General features: G+C 38.5%; 1 protein-coding gene across 1 annotated transcript in view; it reads left to right on the top strand.

Annotated features, from left to right (window-relative positions):
* LOC139739586 (putative neutral ceramidase C) overlaps positions 1 to 21,914 on the top strand; it is a 36,665-nt gene extending 14,751 nt beyond the window's left edge. The window contains exons 9-17 of the mRNA XM_071650190.1: positions 1,034 to 1,115; positions 3,461 to 3,573; positions 8,919 to 9,053; positions 9,924 to 10,022; positions 12,122 to 12,217; positions 12,840 to 12,983; positions 17,393 to 17,452; positions 20,416 to 20,498; positions 21,716 to 21,914. Of these exons, the coding sequence (XP_071506291.1) occupies positions 1,034 to 1,115; positions 3,461 to 3,573; positions 8,919 to 9,053; positions 9,924 to 10,022; positions 12,122 to 12,217; positions 12,840 to 12,983; positions 17,393 to 17,452; positions 20,416 to 20,498; positions 21,716 to 21,914 (1,011 nt within the window). The remainder of the gene's footprint in view (positions 1 to 1,033; positions 1,116 to 3,460; positions 3,574 to 8,918; positions 9,054 to 9,923; positions 10,023 to 12,121; positions 12,218 to 12,839; positions 12,984 to 17,392; positions 17,453 to 20,415; positions 20,499 to 21,715) is intronic.
* Positions 21,915 to 24,587: the final 2,673 nt, after the last annotated feature.

Below are 24,587 nucleotides of genomic sequence, written 5' to 3'. Positions count from 1 at the left end.
ACTAGTAGTTCACTTACTAAATATCCAATATTGCACAGCAATTCGCTTGTGTAGACAGTTCAACCATTGCATCCTTTGGTGATTCTGGCATTCATTAATTAAGGGGAATGATGGTCTCACACACATTTATCTTTCCCAATGTATGTACAAAATTCTGGTCTTTCAGGACTTTGAACTCATTAGTTTGATACCCTCCTACAAAACAAACAAGGAATTTATTTCTACTAATGTATCGCGCTGCATACTGCCAACAGTGGCGCTATAATTGTTTCAGATAAAAAAAAAAATTAATATAGAAATTACGTGTTTTCTCAATAACCTTTGGTTAGGTCATAGTTGGGGATATGTTTAATTGGAAATGGTTGGATGGAAATTCATAGGAAGCAGCCAGAGAATTAGTGCCAAGACCCATACAACACACCGTCCTGATCAGATGTAATGTCAGGAAAAAAAGCACCAACAACAACTAACAAACATAATAACAAGCAACTCATATTTGTACTTCGTTATTCACAGATTTTGCAATTCATTTTGATGACCAGTGTGTGCATGTCAAGGGTTTGGTGATGCATCAGTATGTGTTTCCCATCTTATGTAATCATTCACTGTAAGCCAGTCTTCATATGTAGCATCATTTACAAGGCTGTCTAGATGTACAAGTCTGTCTTATATGTACTTTACCATCTTACAAACTTGTTCTATTTTGTATGATGAGGGTAGCCGAAAGTAAAGTCTACTTGTGTTTGTGCATCCCAAACAGATATGTAGGGACTTTAGGTGCACTGCAAAAATAATCCTTCGCCAGGGCAGGTTATGGCTTTAAGATAGAACTATGACAGATTTCCAAAGGCAAATCATCGAGGACATCTTTTGCAATGGCAGCCATTTTGATCATACTGGTATAAATCTTCAAGAAAGGAGTTAATGCGCGTATAGTCAAACAATTTAGTGATTAGTTAGGAATGAGGTGAAGGAAAGTAGTTATGCAATATCTTTGTGTCTATGTGTCCCCCTCTAAAATGGTTCTGTCCAGGTGAAAACATGCGCCCCAGCCATGGGTTACAGCTTTGCGGGAGGTACCACTGATGGGCCGGGGTTCTTCACCTTTACGCAAGGTAGGATCAGCTGGTGCTTATCTTCAAAATGGAAAACAAATTCATACAACTTGATGCCAGTATCAGTGTGTTCAAACAGTGGTTGTTGTTTCTAACCATTGGAAATAATGAGTAGGCCTAGATTGTATTCTCATCAAATCAGGATTACTTGAGTGCATGACATAGTACTATCATAGATTCCTATCCTATGGAATCATCTTTGTGTCAAATTTATGAAATTCTGAGGAATATACCTGTAGTCCTATGTATTTTATATGATGTAGTCAGATTTTTGTGTGTTTTTGAGGCCTGTGACAAAAAGTTAGTAGCCACTGCAATGCTGTGCTTTTAGTTAATCAGGGATGAGGTTGTAAATCTTTAACAAAATGATAGAACCACCATAATACCCTGCTGTTTGTAAATAAGGGCTGCTGTATGTGGCACTATATGAACAAGTTGCTCTCCATTACTGAGTATCATTTGTTGTTGTGTCATTATGTTTGTCATGTTGGTTATGTGTCATATTTCAATGTCTGCCACTCTATGTGATGAATTATGTTTTCAGTTCATTTCCTGTGTGTTATGTAATGTTCAGCACACTCTCAGTCTGTAATCAAATGGGCAACAGTTAGACTATACCACTGACAAAGTCTATTCAGACACACACACACTTACACATAACACATGCAAAACAAATCAGTGTGATATATCATTGGTTATGTTATAAACTCTTGCAAAAATATTTTGACTGCAAGCATTGTCATTGATGTGACATTATAGTCCTGAATTTTTGGAGAAAATACACAAAATGGAAAACAAATTGTGAGGGATTGCTATTTGAAAGAATGACACGTTAAGTGATGTTTTGTAATGGAACCCATTTCAATAAGTACCCTTTGGTGTAATTTTGTATTTTCCATGGTCATGTTGTCATGCCTCAATGCAACGAGTCTCATGCTCGAACAGTTTGTCTCATCCCATTCATGATATTGTCTTCACTGTATCGACCATGTCTTGTCATCCAGTCATACATTGGCAGCTACAGAGCCTGTGATCGTGTCACAATGGTGAGTCATCCGGGTCAAATGCCATTTGTTCCCAACAGTTTTGCTTTTTCATATTTTCATTTTTCTATAGCACAATGAAAGAGCACTTGGCTTACTTCTTTCTGAAAGCAGGGGGAATGATATAATCCTTAAGATATGTCAGTGACAAGTAAATGGAGTGTGTACTTTTCATGAAAAATTTAATTTTGTGGAATTCTCTTTATATATTTCTTTGTGCTGTTGTCCAAATATGACTTCATAAACAGTAGTAGTCTTTTTATCCAGCAATGATGGCACCGAAATTTTATATTTATAACTTTTGATCAATGGTCTGATTTTCCTTAAACTCTCAGTGATGTATTCTGCTAATATTGCTGCTTTCACTCAATCTACATTTATATTTGGGCTTTGGTGTTTCTCAGAGTAGGGCATGCAAGATGGATCCAAATAGCAACAAATACCATGTATCCATTTAGTCACTTGTCTATTGTGTTTCCATAGCCTAAATTGCCTCGTCAGTGTTCAAAGCGCTGTCCTGTACATACATCATCCATCAACATGTTTCATTTATTTCATTATTCACTTGCAAGTCTTGTTATCTAGCGTTTCAGAGATAATACTAGTTTTGCTATGTGTTTTGCAACAAGGTCAAGGAAATGTGTAAGATCAAAAGAAGCATTCCCAGTATTTGTGATAGATATGATGATTATGATGATGATGACCAACATAATTTATATAGTGCCATTTGTCTGTAAAAACATTCAAAGGTGCCCTGCTCCCACGATATGCCACACATTATTCTCAGCTATCAGCCAAATTTATGGCCCTTTCGCTCTTTAAAAGTTTTTAGGTAGAAATGGTCAGTTATACATCACCCCTGATAAGAATTAAAAATCATTAAGAGAGTTGGAGTCATTGCTCTTACAATTTTGAAATGATATCCCATTGTTAGATATTTCTTCCATTGAAATATGACTGTAGAATGTAACATCCATGGAGATAAAATGTGATTCGCTAATTTCACATTCACACATATGGAAAAACACTGGTTTACAGGCAGATAAAGTCTTTCATGTGTACATATTGTTTTTTTTTAAAGGAATATTTGTATCTTTATGGTGAGTACTAGGGCTGCATGTTAAGTATCATAAGTTGTATATGTTGAGATGGCCAGTTGCTTTATTTATTTGTTATTTTATTTACTGCCCACAGCAGTTGAACAATCTCCAGATTTTGATAAATCTCCATTGTAACGAAGTGTTGATGTTCACATGAATTGAACACTCGCGATGATTGGTGGGTTGATCTTCCATTTCCCAGGCGACACTGAAGGGAGCCCCATCTGGGATTTTGTTCGGAATGTGCTCAAGGAGCCATCAGAGGAGATGCTGGAATGTCAGAAACCAAAGCCTGTTCTCCTTCCTACTGGAGAGGTGAGAACTTGGGCAGGGCAATAACTGTACAGTGGGTTTTAGCTACTGTTGCATGATGGGCGTTTATCCCCAAGTGATCATGGTGTGGGAATGCACCAGAGGAATTCGGTGGATTCCATATACGATGCGCCACCTATCGGTTGTAGCGGATAGGCCGAAATCCGCAATGCCTTATGGGAAAAAGTCGACATCAAAATTACTCGCATTCTATGCACATGCAGCACAGCAGCGCAGCTCAGCTCAGCCGGCCGTGCCGGGCGCCCGGGCTGGTTGGCCTGAAGTAACAGATGACAAAATCAACAAATCACAGAAAAAGCAAACTTACGCTGCAACACATCCACAGCCAGCAGAATGGACTAAAGCGTCTGTTGTGAGTAGTAGGACCTACCCATGACGCCATGTAGCGTACCGTTCTGCCATTTGACGCTGCTCAGGCTTCACAGTTGCCTTGATGTAAATGTGGTCTGGGTGGTTCTGGATGTGTCCCATATGGACATCTTCATCGTGATTGTCCTTAAACATAAGGTAGCCATCATCTTTTTGAAGCTTGCTAGCCTTTCTTGGGTCCAATCACACTGTTTGATAAGGTAGGCAAACACATCTCCAAGCGACAGATCAGGCATAGTACTCAGATCCCTAGTCCATCTTACTGGCCTATCGTACAAGTTCACTTCAGTCCCATCCGCTGATCGTACACACCTTCGTTTCTTTTCCGATTCTGCGTGGTCACACGGTTCAAGAACATCATATTTATCCCCACATTTCTCCGACAGCTGAACAAGTTCGTCCTTTGTTTTTCCTCGAGTTGGTATGCCACGATCATTCAGGTATTTCTTCAGTTCGTCGACTCTAGTTACCGCGTATACCGATCGCCAGGCGCTAGGCCAGTACAGTTATTGTACAGTAAACAGTGCATTGCGCATGCAGCTAGTGTCTGCTGCGCTGCAGCGTAGCTCTACCATAGCTAGCGCGATGTCGACCCCAAAGTTGAAAATCGGCCTGTCCGCTACAACCGATAGGTGGTGCACCGTATATGGAATCCACCGAATTGTCTAGAATTAATGCTACTTAATGAGTATAACTTGCCTGATAAAAATCATTTAACCTTTTATTTTACATTATCCTCTTTCAATGCGTGGCAGATCAATCTGCAGTGTACGCTTGCTTTAGGCTACGGTCACAACCCCCAAAATCAGCCTGCTCGGCGACCGGTCGGCGAGTTTTTAGCCAAAACCGGTCGGACAACGACCGGTGACCGACCGGTGACCGACCAGGCGCCACTGATTTTTGGGGCATCGGTCGGTCGCCGCTGAAGTTTTAGCGCGGAGTTAAAATTTCAGCGGCGACCGACCAGTTTTCACTCGCTGCCCAAAATACGCTCGGACGGGAACTGCCCAGGCACTGACCTAATCGAGCGGTCGCTGCCGAGTGATTTAGGGAACAAAAATAATAGAGACAAAAATGACAACAGCACAGTATAGAAAACCAAGAGAATAGATCGAGCGGTTGCCGTCGAGCGACTTAGGGACTAAAAATGTTAAGATAAAAATGACAGAAGCACTGAAGGAAACCAGGGACTAGATGGAGAAGATAATCTAACGCTACGTTGAAGAAGCAGGGGGAGGAATAAAAGGCAAGGAAACCCCAGCAACATCTCAGCAACCAACATGAGGGACATTGAAGTCAGAGGCAACCACTGTGGGCAAAAGAGATGAAAGCTAAAAGTTAGTGTTGATATGTTGACGTTGTAAAATATGGTTTGGTTACCTTATCATTCATTAAAGGCCTATTGATTGAAGAAGAAATGAATGACAAGAGATGGGGAAAATTAAAATATAAAATTGAATAGGAATAGAAAAATACTGTAAAATATAGAAGATATTTTGGAGATTTTTTGAAGATATTTTGGAAAAATCTAATCTATTCTAATCTTTGTTCCATCTTGGGTGTTCCTCCCTTTTGTTTTATTTCCTAATTTCTAGTTATCTGTGGTATCACATAGCTGAGGTTGTTAGTTGATAATTAGGTGATCCAAGTATTTTAACTCTTAGATCTTTTTTCTCGAGTTTTATCTTAATTGATTAATTAATTAACACATCACAAATCACATAGGTACACTAATAAACACAGGTAGCTTGTGAGAAATTTCCGGCAGAGACCGGCAGGTGGCCATCGGTATGCCTACGGGTCACCGGTAGATGACCTATCGGTCACCCGTAGGTCGCTGAGCGATTTCGTAAAAATCGGCGGATGACCGGTAGGAGATCGTCCAGTTGCCGATGGGGCATCGCTCGGTGACTGCTCGGACTCTGCGCGATGCAAATCCCCATATTTCGCCAAAATTTTACTGAAAATCGATCGGTGACCGACGGGAAATCGACAGGGCACTGCTCGGCCATCGCTAGGGTTTTACAGCCTGCTCAGCGTCTCCAAAAACTGCTGGGCGGTGCCAAAATTTCAGCAGCGACCGAGCAGGCAACAAATCGGTCGGTCGCCGCTCTGAGTTGTGACCGTAGCCTAACCTTTGGTTCCAGTGTTTACGCTCCAATATGATCATTACACGAGTACTTGTACTTTGAAGTCATTATGAACTTGATTCTAGATACAGATTGTATGATGCTTGTATGCTTGTATACTTGTGTATTCATATGCTATTTTTTCACTCAGTTTTTACTCTCTTTCTTTTGTTTTGTTTTGTTTTTTCATTTTCTTTCGCTTTTTCTTTTACTTCTTTTCCCCTTTGTACATTGCTCTTTTAGTTTTCATATACTGTCATCATTAGTACTTTGTGTCTTATCTCCATTGCAAAAGAAATTTACATTGGTATTTTTTTTTTCCTGGAACCCGTGTTTATATGTGACCCTGCACCTCAAAACAAACAAAAAGTCGCCAGACATGAATTTTTAGTTAAGACCATATTCTGAAAGAGCAGACTTTAAGCTTTCAAATGATGTATAACTCAAATCAAATGGACTCTCCTAACCTATCTAAATATTGGAAAGAAAGCACAAACTCAGGAAAAGGGTGAACTGAGAAAAGAGGCTCTGAAGTACAGTGTCTATTCAAGCGCTTAATCTTTACCAAACCGTGCTGGCTGTGCGATGAATGGGACAAAAAACAGGAAGTAAACCACCAGAGTAACAACAATGAAGAGATTATCAGATTAAACTGAAATTAAACATGCCTAATTAACACATTCTGTCCATAATTAATGCCAACTTTCAAAGCAGTAGCACTATCCTTTCGAAAGTTATTAGAGTTGAAAATGAACAGTGTGGACAAGGTTTTTTAGAAATGAAAAAGGGATTCTAAAGACACACCTAATCACACTATTCTACCAAAAATGTTCGAGATAAACTGCTTAAAAAACACACTTTCCTGCCCGTTTTATGATACCAAATTTTAGCATAATGAAAAGAAGACCCGCTCTTTCAGAAAATATGAAAAAGTCAAGTTCGGCTAGGTTGACCCATTTCACTTATTTTCAGTCACGCAAAATCAGTGTGTGCGACTTTATGTTCGTTTTGAGGTGCACGGTCACATATACAAGCTTTGCCCTTTGTAGTTCCTTCATATTTTACATGTTATAGAGAATTGTCTTTTATGTGCATATGTATGCTGAGACACTTTCTAGTCATGACCCACTTTATGTCATACTTTGCATCTTGCTTATTTGTTTGTTTTTTGCTTAGTATATATATATAGGTGTCGAGTGAAACAAAATAAACGTGCTGGAAATGTTCACAGTGTCTCGAGTGTAAGACTTACTAGTGCAGTTTCAGTAATTCAATTCCATTCAATTCATATGTTTCAGACTACACTACAAAGTCACCAGCAATGCGATTATTGTGTTTGCGGGAGGCCACAGTATGTACATGCCACATCTGTGACTTTTTTATACCCCCGCCAAACGAAGTTTGAAGGGGGTATATAGGAATCAGCGGACGGTCGGGCGGTCGGGCGGTCGGTCGGGCGGTCGGTCCGTTACAAATCTTGCGTCGCGAACTACTTCCTCAGTTTTCAACCGATTCCCATAAAACTTGGCACAGATGTGTGCCTTGGGTTGTAGATGTGCAAGACGTATTTTTTGACAGTACCCAAAAGTACGTTGCAATGGTAACGGCATATTATGGGCAAAAATGGGTACAAATCTTGCGTCGCGAACTCCTCCCACAGTTTTTGATCAATTTTTATGAAATTAGGTACAGATGTTCATCTGAATATGTTAATGTGCAAGACACATATTTCCGCAGTGGCAAAAAGTGCGTTGCCATGGTAACGGCATGTTATTGGTAAAATATAGGGCAAAATGCTTCATGGCAAAACTGCTTCATCAGTGTTCTTCCAATTCTCATGGAATTCATATTGAATGTTTGTCTTAGGATATAGGTCAGCATGACACATTTCTTGACAGTGACAAAAAGTATGTTGCCATGGTAACAGCTCACATATTATGAGCCAAAATGATGGAAAATTTTGTGTTGCAAACTACTTCCTCAGTTTTTGCCCAATTTCCATGAAACTTGGTACAGATGTGTGCCTTTGGTTGTAGATGTGCAAGACGCATTTTTTGACAGTACCCGAAAGTACGTTGCCATGGTAACGGCATATTAATTGCAGAAGATCAAGGAAAGATCTTGCGGATTTAACTACTTCCTCAGTTTTTGACCAAAGCTTATGAAATGTGGCACACACCTTGATCTTGGTGGGAATATGTGGAAGACATATTTTTCGGACGTGTCGGAAGCTGCGTTGCCATGGTAACGGCATATAAATGGCAGAAGATCAAGGAAAGATCTTGCGGATTGAACTACTTCCTCTGTATTCGACTGAAGCTCATGAAATGTGGCTCACACATTGGTCTTGGTGGGAAGATGTGCAAGACATATTTTTTGGACGTGTCGGAAGCTGCATTGCCATGGTAACAGCATATTAATGGCGGAAGATCAAGGAAAGATCTTGTGGATTTAACTACTTCCTCAGTTTTTGACAAAAGCTTATGAAATGTGGCACACACAATAGTCTTGGTGGGAAGATGTGCAAGACATATTTTTCGGACGTGTCGGAAGCTGCGTTGCCATGGTAACGGCATTTAAATGGCAGAAGATCAAGGAAAGATCATTCCTTGGGTAAGACTGTCGTCACGGGGCGGGGGTATTAATCACCTTAAGTGATATTTCTAGTTTTTTGTCTGATATATACTTCATTTGTAGCATACCACATTCAGGTAGTGAGATATTGTTAATGTTTGAATGTAATAATGTAGTGGGCATCCATATTGTGACATATCATTATTAAAGATTCTTGTGTGTGTGTGTGTGTGTGTGTGTGTGTGTGTGTAACAGGCTTTCCGACCATGGCAGTGGCACCCTCAAATTGTGGACACACAGATGCTGAGGATCGGCAATCTCTTCATTATAGCTGCTCCGGGAGAGTTCTCCACGATGGCCGGTCGGCGGCTGCGAAACGGTGTTCGACAGGTGACAAGCATTTTCTAATGATGATAGTGGTAGCTGAGCTTCTGTAGCACTATAATCAATGCTCCCAATGTGTTTTATAATTATCCATTTTACACACATTAAACACGAAGACATACTGACAGATTACACAGATTTTATATCCTTAAATTGTAGATCTTTTACATCATGCTTTTAACTCTTAAATTGTAACAGCATTTAATCTGTGGTGCCTCTGCCAATGTTACTTGAATCAAAGAAATTAGACTTCAGTGATTACCAGACTGGCAGGTGCCAAAGGTATTCAGATACAAAAATACGTTCAGTATGTTTGTATTTCTAACCACTCTGTAGTTGGTATTAAAACGCAAAACAAGAAAAGCAATCTGGACCTAACAGGCCATTCTATTGAATAATTTAGATGGAAGTTTAGATGCATGAGTTGTGACACATAGTTTCCATCGTCTAACAGGTCAATCCACCAATGGAGGATAGTGTATAAGCTGTGAACTAATAAATGATATAGGGACATTGAGCTGAATGTGTGGTATGCGAGGCTAATGCTCATACACAAGACTTCTGCTGAAGGGTTATTTGTTGTATTTCTCTGGTAGATCTATAATGGTAACATGAGGTCATTTATCAACACTTGAGCAAATGTCTGTATGGAATTTCCTCTATTTACATTGTAGGTTGTTGTCATGCAAATAATATGAGATTGTGTGTCTGTAGCATTTTTGTCATTCAATACAAATATTTGTCAACTTGTACCATGTCATTTAAATGTGAGGTCATCAGAAAATATGAAACTGTCAAATGTGGTATAAAAGACACACTGTCTATAGTCTGGAAGTTATATACATTACTTCTTTGCTTGTTTCTGTTTTTATGTAGAATCTCACTGCTAATGGGGTGCCGAGTGATGCTACTGTTGTAATCACAGGCTTGTCCAACACCTACACTCATTACATCACTACCCGGGAAGAGTATGCAGTAAGTATTGGCATTATTTCCTTTTTTTTGGGGGGGGGGGGGGGGGGAGGGGCCATGTAATAAAAGCATTGAAGATGGTCATTCTAGTGTAGTCATTGTTGAACAGGCTAGCTTGCAGTGACGTAATCACTGTTCAAACAGTCTTGAGTAGGACTAGTCTCTTTGATATCTTCTTGTATGGCACAATGTGCCTGGTTGACACCATTTACTGACTGTTGCTAGTCACCTGGGGCAAACTATGAGGGGTTGGCATCTCCAGTTAAATTCCTTTGATCGGAAATCTATGAGATTGTGGTTAGGGACAAATCCAAACTTAAACTTAAAAATTAGATTGACTTCTGAAGCTATCAGATTGAGATTTTCAATCTAATTTTGGATGTCCCTCATCTAAATCTAAGGAATTCATAGAGATCTTTGGCCCATTTTCTTGTGTGAGTGGATGAGTGGACCTCTTTACTTGGATAGTACTCTGCTCTTTGCGATGAATGAATAGAGTGAGTTCTTCAACGTGCGCTAGTCATGAGTAACTCACACATTGAACCTCCATTTGATGTCCTATCCGAGGAATAGAGTGTTTTACCTCTAACTAGAGGGGGCGGTGTGCTTGAGGACAAAATTGGTCAACTGAACTCGAGAATTAAAACCAGACACTTTGGATCTGGAGCCAGGCACACTTTTGACTGAACCAAATTACTGCCTTCAGTTCCTGCTTCGTGTTACTGAGGCAACCACCATTGATTTTTAGTCCCCCCACCCCTAATGAGTAGGCAGCGAGGATAAACTGCCTTGCCCATGCAGGGCTACACTTGTTGCTGCTGGCCCGGGGACTTGAACTAGGGACCTTGTGATTGATCATTGTCTGATGTTTTGGGCATTCTTTTCCTTTCTCTCAATAGAGGAGATCATGGGTGTATGCAAGGGGGGGTCGGGAGGGTCGTACGACCCCCCCCCCCCCCCAAATTTTCAAGAGGTCCACTTTTTGTAAAAGACATTTTTTTTGAGGGCTTTTTACTCTATATAGGCCTACAACAGGAAAAAAAAGTGACCAGGTGGTGTTCGAGCAAATTGTCAAAAACCTCGTAAATTTCGTAACTTAGTTTTAGTATGCCATAATTCACCTTATTTCTAAGCTGCACTGCCATGCCGAAAAAGTCACTTTTGTATGCACCAAATTGCCCCATTTTAAGATATAGAATTCAAAAACTCCCTACCGTGGAAGGGGGGACACCCCCCTCCCACACCCCCCCCCCCCCCCCCCCCCCCCCGCTCGGTCGCTCCGCTCCCTCGCAAAGGTAAAGGTCCAAAAATTTTGGTTACGACCCCCCCAGAAAAAATCCTGGATACACCCCTGGAGATGGTGTTAATACTAATTGTTTTGCAGAAGTAGAAGGGTCTGGGCTCATTGTAGTTTGGTTTGGTGGTGAGACATGTTAAAATGCATGCCATTTTTTTTTTAGCTTACAGATTTAGCCTGTAGTTTTACATGTATCTAGTATGAATAACTGAATAAGTCACTGTAATGTGCACAAAGAAGCTGAATTTGCCATTGGAGAATTCCCCTGGAAAGGAAAATAGTAGAGAAAGATATGGCATGCAGTGAGGTGCAGACTATCATACCATCATGTCATCACATGCTGTCAAGTGTGAAGAAGGGGATGACTATACAACTGTCTTATGTGTCCTTGTACCAATGGTCTGATGCAAACGCATTTCTCGCAGTTCAGGACCCCATTTCATAAAACTCTTTATCAGTGGCAAGTTGCGATAGTTGTTATAAGCTACTGAAATCCTTGCATCCTATTGGCTGAATGCAAATTTGTTTTAGAAATGTGTCAGTTGTCACTGATAACAAGTTTTATGAAAAGGGACCCAGATCTGTATGAATGATGAAGCTAGATTATTTGTTCGAGTTTTGTTATGAACGTCCTATTTACACTTTATCAATAAAAACAATGCAACTTCCATGATAAAAACAATCTGAAGATAAATCTCAAAAAGCAATACAATGTGAGGAAATGATGGAAACCTGTTGCCATAAAGTGAAAGTGTTAAGATTGATTCTGGTAGGTGCCAAGTTGATAGTAATGTGGCCATTGCAGATTCAACGCTATGAGGGAGCATCCACCATATATGGACCTAACACTCTGATGGCCTACATACAGCAGTACCAGATGCTAACTGATAACCTAGTCAATGTAAGTGAGCTGGAGGTTGTATCCCCTCCAGAACAATAATAGATTTAAAAGATTCATCTGTACTTGATCTTGTGCTAAATGTTTGCTTGTGTGGCTCGGATGTTTGCTATTTGCTATTGTGAATTATGATCAGGCTGAGGTATATATCATTTCATTGACTTGTAGTAACCTTTGGCTTCAGTGAAGAGTGAAAGATTACCATTAAATGTGTGGTCCTATAGGTCAGCTTTCATGAAAGAGAGTCATAGTTTTTCAATGGAACATTTGCTTCTACCTGCTGTTCCAGGTTAAGGAGAAGAAATGTCTCTTTATGCAAAACATACATATAATCATGGAGAAACTATAAAAAAAAAAGAAATGTATATATATATAATATATAAAATCATATATTGTTAGCAGTACAACCTCCACCAAAAAATATATCAATATTACTGCATCAATGAACATTGCAAGTGGATATGCCTTTTATTTTATATCATGTTAAAAGAAGTCTAAATAGAATGAATATATCATGCTCAGGATTTTTTTTATTGAGCTGTGAGATATTCTGTTGTGTAAAATGATTATTATTTTCCTTTTTGGTTGTTTCATTGTCTTTTCACTGTTTTATGCTACCACCTAGGGTAATGAGGATGTCGAAGCTGGTCCCCTGCCCCCAAACCTTCTGCCTATTCAGCGCGGCATTATGCGTCCCACGCGTGACTCGCTCCCTGATGGCAAAGAGGCGGGTTCTATTTACATTGACGTGGATCCAAAATACAGACAGGTACATTCAGAGACATAAACCTGTGGTACCCTCTTCTCCCCTTTTTTAATTTCATGAAAGAAATATTAATATTTTGGCCTTCTGCTTCACCAACAGATACAACAAAGGTTACGATATGAGAATACCCTTAATACTTCTAATGACGCCACCCTAGGAAATATAAATAGGTGTACAGGTACATTGAGTGATTACTGTTCTTTTTCCATACACAATGGCAGAAAGGGTTCCTTGACATTTGCTCCTGTGACAATTGCTCCCATAAAACATTTGCATGTTAAGCCAAACTTAATTTAACCCACAAACGTAACCCTAACCCTAATCCTAATCCTCACATCAAACTAAACCTAAAACCCTATCACAACTGTAACCCTAACCCTACTATAAAAAGTCCCTGGAGAAAACAAGACTGGAGCCATTAATGCAAAAGCAAATGTTGTGCCACTGACAGAAGGATGTTGTCATGAAATAGAGTAATAACCTTTACAAACTTTATTTAAACATTTCACCGATATTTATCCACGTGGAGATTGCCTAATAGTTTAGATGATCTGCATTTAAAAGGGGAAAGATACCCAAATATGTACTGTAAAACAAGGAATGTTGGTGTGCATTTTAATTTCCCGAATTTCGCGAGTGCCAAGATTCGCGAAATTAAAATGCACACGAAAGTTCTTGTCTACACTATATGCATTGAATACCAGTAGGAATTTCACGAAAATTTCATGTCGCAAAAAAGGCTATCGGCTCCAGTTTGCGAAAATTTCATGCTGCAAATATACCATGTTTTACGGTATATGAATTGAGTGAATTCAGCAATATAAAAAGAATTGCGCAAAATTTCATTTTTATAATAAAAATTACACAATTCCTCAACATCTGATTCTGACATATGTTAAGGGTAATGTATTCTCCCATCTTTTTGAAAGAAGTAAGTCAAGACTCAAGAGCTCTTTCATTATGCAGAAAGTGAAATTACGTTGATTTGAATGGCTTATGTAGTGGTTGGTCACATACACATCATATCCTAAAGAGAAAAAGATGTGGAATTGTTGACTTTCATGAGAATTTTCCCTGTACGAGAGAAGGGTCATTGCCGTATGATGTGTGGTTGGTCCATTTGTTCATTGATCCAAATTCATTTTATTAAACTTCTTTCATTCCATAAATTTTATAGATATCATTTATAATCATTCATTTCATTTCATTTCATTTCATTCATATTTTTCATGTCATTCACATTATTCAGTTAATGTATTTCAATTTCATTTATTTTTCTTTCATTTTGTTCATGTCATTTCATTCATTTCATTAAATTCAATGTCATTAATTTCAATTTCATTCCATTTATTCATTCATTCATATACTATTCTTTTGAATTCATTCATTATATCAGACTGAGCTCTACCATAATGTCTAGGGCTGTTTTGAGGAGAGGTATGAAAAACACAATAACAAAACTTTATTATATACCATTCTTTGTAAATGTGATTCCGACCTGCAATTCATACAGTATCTTTCTCTTTTTTTTTTTGTAAGGGAAGGGGGATTTATTTGTGTAAATATTACATCACATTGTTGCTCATACTTGGCTAAAGCGGGGTTCCCACTATCGTGCGATCCATTGCGAACGCCACGATTGGACATTCGTAACTGATCGTGGAAAATTTGTTGAACTCGTCTGAAATTTCACGTTTGGATACGAGGTTATGCGAGTCAATACGTGTTGGTACGCTTGGATGCGATATTGTCACGATTGGTCTATTTCAAGTGATACGATCTGTCATGATCTGGTCTGCCGTTCAAATACGATCCGACAGGATTGTCCTGATTGAGTTCATGATTGGTACCGATCTAACATGACCATTACGATCAGGATCCCCGAGCTGGTACGTGCAGCAACGTACTGATACGTTCCAATACGGGCTGCTGAGATAAGATACGATATCTTTTACGATCGGGATCAGAAGCGACCCCCATTTAAGGTGCGATTGGACGCGAATGGGAATATTATAGTCCGGCAGACGATAGATTTCATTGTTTCCCTTAAGTTATGCAGAGTGATTAGGCCTATTAATTTTATCTACAACCATTGATGATGGCAAGGCTTGACAGGTTGACAATGATGACAACGTAACCTTTGCAGTATTGCTAATGACGATTATGTTATCAGAGAGAAAGCAGCACCCAGGCCAGCCATAACGTCAGATAAGCCCTCGTTTTATATCAAACGTAAAGAAATTAATAGATTATTAAATCGACATGCTCACCCCCCCCCCCACAAAAAAATAATGAAATCACGAACCCAAATACATAAGATCAGATGATTACCCCTCTTCCCCAGAAAAAACAAACAAACAAACAGCAAGACAAAAATGACCTTTCTCTCCAATACATGAAGAAAATAATTATATGATGAAATGGAAGCTAAGAAAGAGGATGGGATCATTTTGAATGTTATGTAACATAGTATTATGTGTTATATACGCTCAATATAAGAAAGTTAGCGGAATGGATAGTGTTGCTTATGTGTTCGATTTCATATCCGCAAAGTGTATGAATCATATGTCTTTTTATTTCAAAATGTCGTTATCTCATGGGTTATTAAAAGTTTGGTTTATTCAGCTTGATTTAGTGTTTTACTTAACAATGTTTAACATAACTGATACACACACATAACAGAAAAGTGACTCCCTAATCAAAATGATGTCACTTTTTAACAAAAAGGAGGTTTTACGCAAAATTATTTCGCAGGGGTATATTGCTACACTTATTGAATAACTAACTGTGAAAAATAATAAGAGTGATCTTCATTGTCATAATTATACGAGTGATCTCACATCCACGACAATGGTCACTTTTACATTTGCAGTAAGTTGAAAATAACCATTTTCCTCTAAGATTATGCTCTACCAAACATACAAAAAAGACATTGAAAAGTGTCAAAATAGATGTAAAGGGGTCACACGATGGCTGATGAAACAACAAGTCTTAATTACTATGTACGATACACAAACAGCAGGATACTGCACCCCCCCCAACAAAAAAAAAATGTAATATCCTTTTAAAAATCAACCATTTGCCTTTGATATGTACCCATTCAAGCACGATACATTAAATTATTCTCATCTTTGTACTGACGTTAGTCAATACGTGCAGACATACAATTGCCATTTTATTTTTGCTCATTTTTTGTTTTCGTTACAAAAGTTATCCCATATCCTGTTTTGTGTGTCTGTATAATGGTAATAGCGACTCAATAATGAAAACATCATTAACATAATGTATGAAAACATCTAAAAATCTGTAATACAACTTTCATTTTATGAAATCATTAAAAAAAATTATTGTGATAATGTACCTTAAAAATTACGACAATTAAACCCCACACCGTCATACAATTTACCGTTTGGAAATAATGATCTAAAGATGCAGGCTACCACCTATCAGAATACAAAATAAATCAATGTATGAGTAAAATAAGGGCAAATGGGCAAATAATAATAATAATAATAAGCGGAAGTGAAGTGAAAAAGTCGATTCCGATCAACATGATTAAGAAGCACGATTAGAAGAGATTTGCTGCGTTTGGATACGATCCTAGACGATCTGATGCGATGATCACGATCAAACACTAATCGTGTTAATCGTAGAAAATTTTTGAACTGTCCAAAATTTTCCAACGATTAGCGCGATTGCCACGATTGACCTTAAGATCTGATACAATCTGATAAGACCACCACGCTTGCTGCACGATTAAGACCACGATTTCAATCGTGGCGTCAATCGTGATAGTGGGAACCCCGCTTTAGAGTGTAAACAGAGCAGATAGCCAACTTTGCATCATTGAAGAAAGATGTGCTATATTGATGCTGATGGAGAAAACATATGGAATGCTTTGTCCGCAACGTTTTAAGTGCTGGTGAGGGAGATTATAACTCCCAAGACCAAGTTTTGAGACTGAAAACTTCCCTAATGTAGCATTTCAAACTAGGAAGTTAGAATTTTCTGCATATTCCAGGCAGCAAATATTTATTTTTAGTCAGTTAGTCAACATACTTTGAGAACATACCTTCAACTCATCTCAGAAAGTCTGCTGAGCCTGAGGGACATTTTTTTTTTTTCAGGCATTGCAAAGGCTGGTGTCAATTGTGCTAGAATTGTGTTCGAACTGTCACCATTCTGTCAGTTGGTATCCTCGCCATATAATGCAAGAAAATTAGAATGTTTCCCCTTTGCAGAACACTGCAAAACATTGCAAAATGTTCTGCCCATGGGCAAACAAATCAAAATATTCCTCTACCAAATGATTATGTTCATTCAATTGCCGACTGGTATTTGACCAACCCGTGACGACCCACTGAATGTAAGAGTGTCCGTTGCTTTTACAATGATTTCGTTGATATTTTCAGGGCTCCGTCGTGACAGCTACATTCTGGGCAGTCAGTCCTCGCAACGATCCTGTTAAAATGGTAAAAAGGGACACATTTCTGAACACCAATTTAAATGGTTACATTGGCTGTCTTAGTCTATTATTACTCTTGTTATTCTGACCAGAAGTAGAACATCTTGTGGAACTTTTGATACTTGTTGTTGCAAAAACTGCATTTAGTTCAGATTAACTTCAGTGAGAGGAATGTGCAAAAGTCAAACAGACAGGACAATAAATGCTTCAGTGTCATTAAGCTTACTACATAGAAGTTGTTTTTCACTTGTTTTGATATAACGGTGGTATTTGGTCACAATCACATATAAAATAAAATAAGTTAAGCAATGATGTCATAGGTACACATCCCTCCATTTGGTTGAAATGTAATTGGTCATACTGTGGAAAACCTTTGTCAGTGATGTACCAATGTTAATCTCTCCGAAAGTCATAATTTCTAATTCATTTAACTCGTCAGTAATGATTGATGTTAATGATGATGGTAGTTTTTTTATGCCTCCGCAACGAAGTGGCCTGAGGCATTATGTTTTCGGGTCGTCCGTCCGTCCGTCCGTCCGTCCCGTTTTGTTTTTGTCGATATCTCAAGAACCGTGTGGTGGTTTTACATTAAACTTGGTATGAGGGTATATCCTTGGGGGATAATACTTTGTGTGGATTATAGGGTCACAGGGTCAAAGGTCAAAGGTCACAGGTTATTTTTGTGAAAAAAAATTGAAATTTCATGTTTTTCTCCATATCTCGCAAATGGTTCAAGGTATCTTCATGGAACTTAGTATATATGCTTGTACCGATGGGCAGTGATTATCTAGGGAAGTTGGGGGTCATGGGTCAAAGGTCAGGGGTCAAAGGTCAAGGTCAACTCCTCAAAATATCACTACTTTCCTTAAAATGCAATATATGCCTGAAGTTTTTTTTTTTTTTTTTTAAACTTGATGTATGGCATGTATTACCCAATATATATTTTTGGGGAAGTTTCTTGCCAAAAGGTCAAAGGTCAAAAGGTAAAAGGTCAAGTGAAAGTGCTAAATTGCACTTTTTCCTCCATATCTCGAAAGTAACTCAAGGTATCATCATGAAACTTACATATTTATGCATGTTCAACCTAACAGTGATTCTCTTTGGAACTGTGAGGTCAAAGGTCAAAGGCCAGGTTTAGATAATGCTATTTTCCCATTTGATACTGAAATTATACTTTTTCTCAATACCTTGAAAATTACTCAATGCATAAACTTATAAAAGGGTCAAAAGTCAAGTAAAAATCATCAGTTCCCCAAATACCTGCACTCTGACATTTTAATCATTCATCCAATTGAACCTAGTTCTAGGAAAGTGAACATTCAGCACATTTGTGTCAAACCTGTCATTTTAATATTTTGCCAATTGTGTGAAACTGTCATCACACATTGTCAAGACATTGTACTATAGACCTATTAGGAGAACCATGCATTATGGCGGAGGCATATCAGTAGCCGTAGCGATATATCTAGTTTCCCCCAGATTTCATTTTTTGAAAAAAAATATCAAAGATTTGTTTGTTCAGCAAGAGACTTTTAATGTATTTTCCCCTGTAATATATATTTTATAACTGTAAAAACTCCATAGCGGCAGTGCTATTTAATTTCCGTAATGTGTCGACTACTCTGGCACAGCACAAGCTCTATTTGGTCGTACACAAAAATCATGTAGCACTGCCTTTATATCCAAACTACAGTAGTTTTGTAGAGTTTCTCAGCAATTATTTCATGTTGCTAAGCTCTAAAAATGCATTGCTATTGTGAAGTGACAATGTTTTAGTCATGATAAAAAGGGAAAAATTAGATGGATTACTAGTACCGTATATACGCTCTGCTCATGCTAGCTGCACAGTAACTCTGCATTACAGGAAGTACACAAGTCAACGCCAAAAGTGTGACCTCCGTGTGTTGCGCGTGGGTGCTAAAGATCACCTCTTTCATTTGCACGCAGCATACGGCCAGCGTACTGACCCACCCACCCATGACGAAATGTTTACATTACAGTCTGACCTCTCCTTTCCAGCCTCCCTTTATCCGGATTCCTCTGATATCAGGATGCGATGTCAGCATGATTTTTTTTTCAATCTAATAATTATGTGGAAAAGGGGGATTTCAAATTCAAAATGAAATTCCCACACAAACTCGTATGAATTATATATTAAACCCAACATAATATGCATAAATCCACATCTAAGTTTCATCTAAATAAAATGTATTCACACATTCTCTTCCCCCAAGTGATCACAGTGTACGCTACCTGCAATAAGTAACATGTGTAGCTACCATTGGGTAGGAAGCTTCATGTATTAAACATCGAGTCTCCCAAACCCAGCGAAATCCCTAATCTGGATGAGCGCTGGTCCCAATATGTCCAGATAGGAGAGATCAGACTGTATATGCAATGTGGAGAATTACGTCATCACTTGCCTCTATGACTGAGACCAGTATAACTGGGGGGAAAAAATGGTCAAGTGAGCTTTCAAAATTTTGTAATGTTTGTATCTTCATTGAATGAAATGAAACATTTGCTATTCTGTGTACTTGATTTTACTCTTCAATTATTTCAACTTGAACGTAGAGTGAAAGTTCTCTAATTCTCTCTCTCTCTCTCTCTTTCTCTAAAAAAGAAAGATAGAATATGCATTAGGATTGTGTATAATTTCAAGTATGGACATGCATTTCTTGAAAAAAAAAGAAGAAAAATGTGTACTGGTATATCTTTTACAATGAATCAAAGATGAGAAGGAAAAGAAGACCAAACAGAGCATCAACAAGATGCAAAGGTCATTACAAAATGTGTACTGAGTTATTTGCAAAATATCTGTCACATTTTTTTTGTGATATCCAAACGCATTGAAAAAAAAAGAAAAGCAGCTCGTGTTTGTCAATAATCATGCCATCAACAAAGTTTGAGCAGACATGATAGAGGAGATATACCTTCTCCAAGCCAATGCTCTTTACTTGTCTTTTGTAGTTGGGGGATACATTTTTGACTGTTGAACGTGGGACTGGTCTACGGCGGGAGGTTTTCTACACCGACAATGACTGGTGTACAAGGTATGTGGAAATAATATAATCTAGTATTACAGTAGGTCTACAAGTGTATAGTGAAAGCAATGGGGTCTATTTACCTTAGTACATTGCATTGTTATTAGCTCATCTGAGCCGAAGGCTAAGTGAGCTACTGCGATCGCTCTTCGTCCGGCGCCCATCGTGCGTCGTCTGTCGTGCATTGTCTGTCATGCATGTGTTGTGCGTCGGGCATGCATTAACTTTTTACAATTTCATCTTCTTGGGAACCCCATGAACGATATTTACCAAACTTGGCAGGTAGTATCCCTTGGGGGGATAGAATCTCAATTTCTTCAAATGGGCAGGCACCGTGCACCCAGGGGAGTGGGGGGGGGGGATGGGTCCAAATGGGGACTTAAATTGTACATGGTCATATTCTTCTTGAAAACCCCTTGATGAATGTTAATCAAACTTGCCAGGTAGAGTGCCAGGGGGTTAACATCTCAATTTGTTCAACTGGGCACCATTCTCTCCTTAGGGGCCCCTAGGGACCCAACCCCCCCCCCCAAAAAAAAAAAAAAATAAATAAATAAAAAACACACAAAAAACAACAACAACAACAACAACAAACAAACAAACAAACAAACAAACAAAAATTAAGGAATATTTACAAATCTTCTTCTCTAGAACCAGAAGTGATAAATCCAAATGCAGACCTAAATTGTACACTTTCATCTTCTTGCTGAAAACAACATAATGAATTTTCACCAAACTTGACAAGTATCATTTGTGTGTGTGTGTGTGGGGGGGGGGGGGGGGGGGGAGATAGGATCTCAAAGTGTGTAAATGGGTACCATATGCTTTCCTTGGGGGCCCCAGGGGCCTAAACCTCCTAAATCAAGGAATATTTAATAATATTCTCTAGAATCAGAAGTGATAGAACTTTTAGTCTTTTTTTCCAAACTGCATAGTCCAACCTTCTATAAAGTACAATGTGCCTGGCAGTTTTTTTTTTTACCAGTTTGATGGAACATGCAAATGGACACCATGCCCCCAGCTCTCAAAGCTGCCCCTGCCCCAAGTTTCCAATGTTCTCAGGTAAAAGTCTGCAAGAATGCATGGAAATTGAACTTGCGATACTCGGGTGAGCGCGATTGTTTGAAATATTTTGAATAAAGATATTGAGTGTTTGTATTAAAAAAATGCTGCAATTGGAATGGTGGTGAGTTACACATTGTCTGTATTCTTTTCATGGTTGACAGGTTCTACTGGGAGAGAGACCATAATGGTCACATCACTCCATGGCAAGCCACAGTCTACTGGGAGATCCCCATGGATGAACCACTCGGTACCTACCGCCTCTGCCACTTCGGCTACACAAAGAATGTCGTATTTACAAAGTCTTACGATGGTTGCTCCAGCTACTTTGATGTGGTCGGCAGTGACTATGTACGAGGGTGATATTGTCTGCATTATGATTTTGTCATTTTGTGATTGGTTGGAAGAATATGAGCTTCTCATAATTCATTCACATCCCATTATAGGCCAGTCAAAATATGACATGACCCCCAACTAATTGCAGCAGAAATGATTCTACTTGCATTTGACCTGGAAGAGCTATTAGAATAACATATTAAAAGTTCCCAAAAATTCGAGTGGTGGATCAGTGCCTAATTTGCATAAATGCAAAATGGCCGCCATACAACCTTATAAGTATTCATGTCTATATATCTGGACATAAAACCTGCAGAAAATAGATTCTGGTTTCTAAACCCATGTTTTCTAGGTCAAGGAATACAATTATGATATCAGCAGTAACTGTCAAGCTTCCCTTTATACATTTCTACATATATTTGCATATGATTAAATGCAAAATGGCCGCCATATTGCCGCTGCAGGCTTATATCTCCATATATTGAATCTGTAAAAAGTACCCAGTGATGGTGTCTGTGGTCTTCATTTTACTGTTGAGAATCACTGATGTAGGATATGTTCCATTCAGGAATAGTTACCTAAAAGTCACAAAAAATTTGCAAATATATTCATAATTATACACAAATATAATAATACATAAATCTATTCAAATTACTATCGTGAATATACTTTCGGATATATAAGAATACAAGCTGCAGAACGTTAATTGTACTGTAATGTCTACATCCAAGATTTCAATGGCAAAAATTGTGATAATACCATTCACAACCTTGATGATTATCCATACACCTAGTTTCATATTCTGGCATTGATTAGAAGCATTTTCTTGAGATAAAGCCTCAGGCAATACACAATTGTAAGTAGCATCGAACAGAACATATTTTTGTTTAACTTTAATCTCAACTTATTTTCCAAAGTGTGCTCAATAGGTATATAAATATTAAAGTCTCAAATTATGTGGTAAAAATTGTTAAAAATAATTTATGATTGCATGATATTACATGTTTTATATTAATTGTAATTTGCCCTCATGTTTAATGCTTATACTCGAGTCTATGTTGCAATACTTCTATTTCTTTCTCTCTTTTTTTTTGCGGGGGGGGGGGGGGGGGGAGGGATGGGTAACATCATCAAGATCATGATTATCCATGAGCTACTCTAGAAAAGTTTCATGAGTTTGGAAATTTGTATAGAGGATGTTCTTGTCGTAATTAGGGTACCTAGTCACTCACTGATTTTCTGTATAAAAGACCCAGGGGTCTAGCGCTCACCCGCGCATCTCAAGTTCACCTTCCATGCATTCTTGCAGATTATTACTTGGGAGAAAGGAAATTAGAAGACTTTGGGAATCTCTAGAGCCATATCTGGAAGCCTTTGGGGACCTCCAGGGCCCAGGGAGGCATGATGTCCATATATTCATGACACTAGCGATAACACGTATAGTACTAAGTTTGTTGAAAATTTGACCATGTGTTTTCAAAAAGAAGATCAGAAATCAAAAGTGGCCCCAATAATTTGGTCCAAGCTCCAAGGCGGCAGCGCCTATAGATAAGATTTTAGGTGCCTTTGGGCATCCTGTGGTCTGCGGGGATGGGGGTGGAGGGGGGGGGGGGGGAATGGATGGTACCCATTTTACCAATATTTAACCAGCCAAGATTGGTAACAAATTGAACGCAATTTTTGTGAAGATGATGAAAGTGTGAAAATTGGTCCCTTTTTGAAAGTATGCTTAATACACTCACCGATGTATTTACTCAATGCTCTTTTGGTTTCATAAAAGCAGTGACTCTAAGTTCAGAGGGGAACATGGTGCCCACACATAGAAAAAAAAGAAAAAAAATATATATAAATGTGCAATAATTCAAAAGGAAGATGATAATGCAAAAGCAAACTTAAAACTATGCAGTCGCCAAGATATTTAACTTTATACTACACTGTATACCTAGCTCTATCACACCTGGTTCTACAATTTGTGTGTGTGTGTGTGTGTGTGTGTGTGTATGTGTGTGTGTGAGAGAGAGAGAGAGAGAGGTTTTTTTTATGATAGAATCTTGAATTTCAGGGTTCTTGGACCTTTTGGACATGGTGCCTATTTGAACAACTTGATGGTCTGTCATCCTTGGGATGCTACTCCCCTAGTTTGTTGAAAATCTGTTATTACATGGGGCTTTTAAAGAGATTTGTCTTGAGCCTTTGGCTGAGATGAGTTTAAAATCTAATGATTCAAAGTTAATTGATTTCAAGAAAACTTTCTTCCATTTCCTGTATATCATTTTCATTTTTAAGCTTGCAAAAATACAGAATTGCTTAAGGCATGATATGTGATCTCTGAACATAGATCAATGATAAAAGTGCAAAACAAGTAAACTCGCTTACACACAAAGTATTCCATGCTTTTACCATACACTGCCATAAATTCTGGACTCGGGAAATGTGATATTTCAGTTGATTAATCAAAAGCAAACAGGATCTCGGCTTCATTTCATGCAGACGTATAGAAGCGTGGTAAGTCTCATCTTTGTTGTAAACTGTGTCGATGCCTTTTAAGAATCCTTCGAATTTTCAAATGTCACCAATTCGACCAGCATCATCTGACTCCTCATATATTTTAGACATACAAGATTACAAGTGCCTGATCTGTAATGGGTCATATCTGCCACTGGTGTAAGTGCAGTCTAGTCTGTTTGCCCTGCAACTACA

This window comes from Diadema antillarum, unplaced genomic scaffold (genome assembly GCF_040938485.1).
Source record: "Diadema antillarum isolate AM-2024a unplaced genomic scaffold, OU_Dant_1.0 seq00000807_RagTag, whole genome shotgun sequence".
NCBI classification, from domain to species: Eukaryota; Metazoa; Echinodermata; class Echinoidea; order Diadematoida; family Diadematidae; genus Diadema; species Diadema antillarum.
This window is presented reverse-complemented; position numbering and strand designations above follow the sequence as displayed.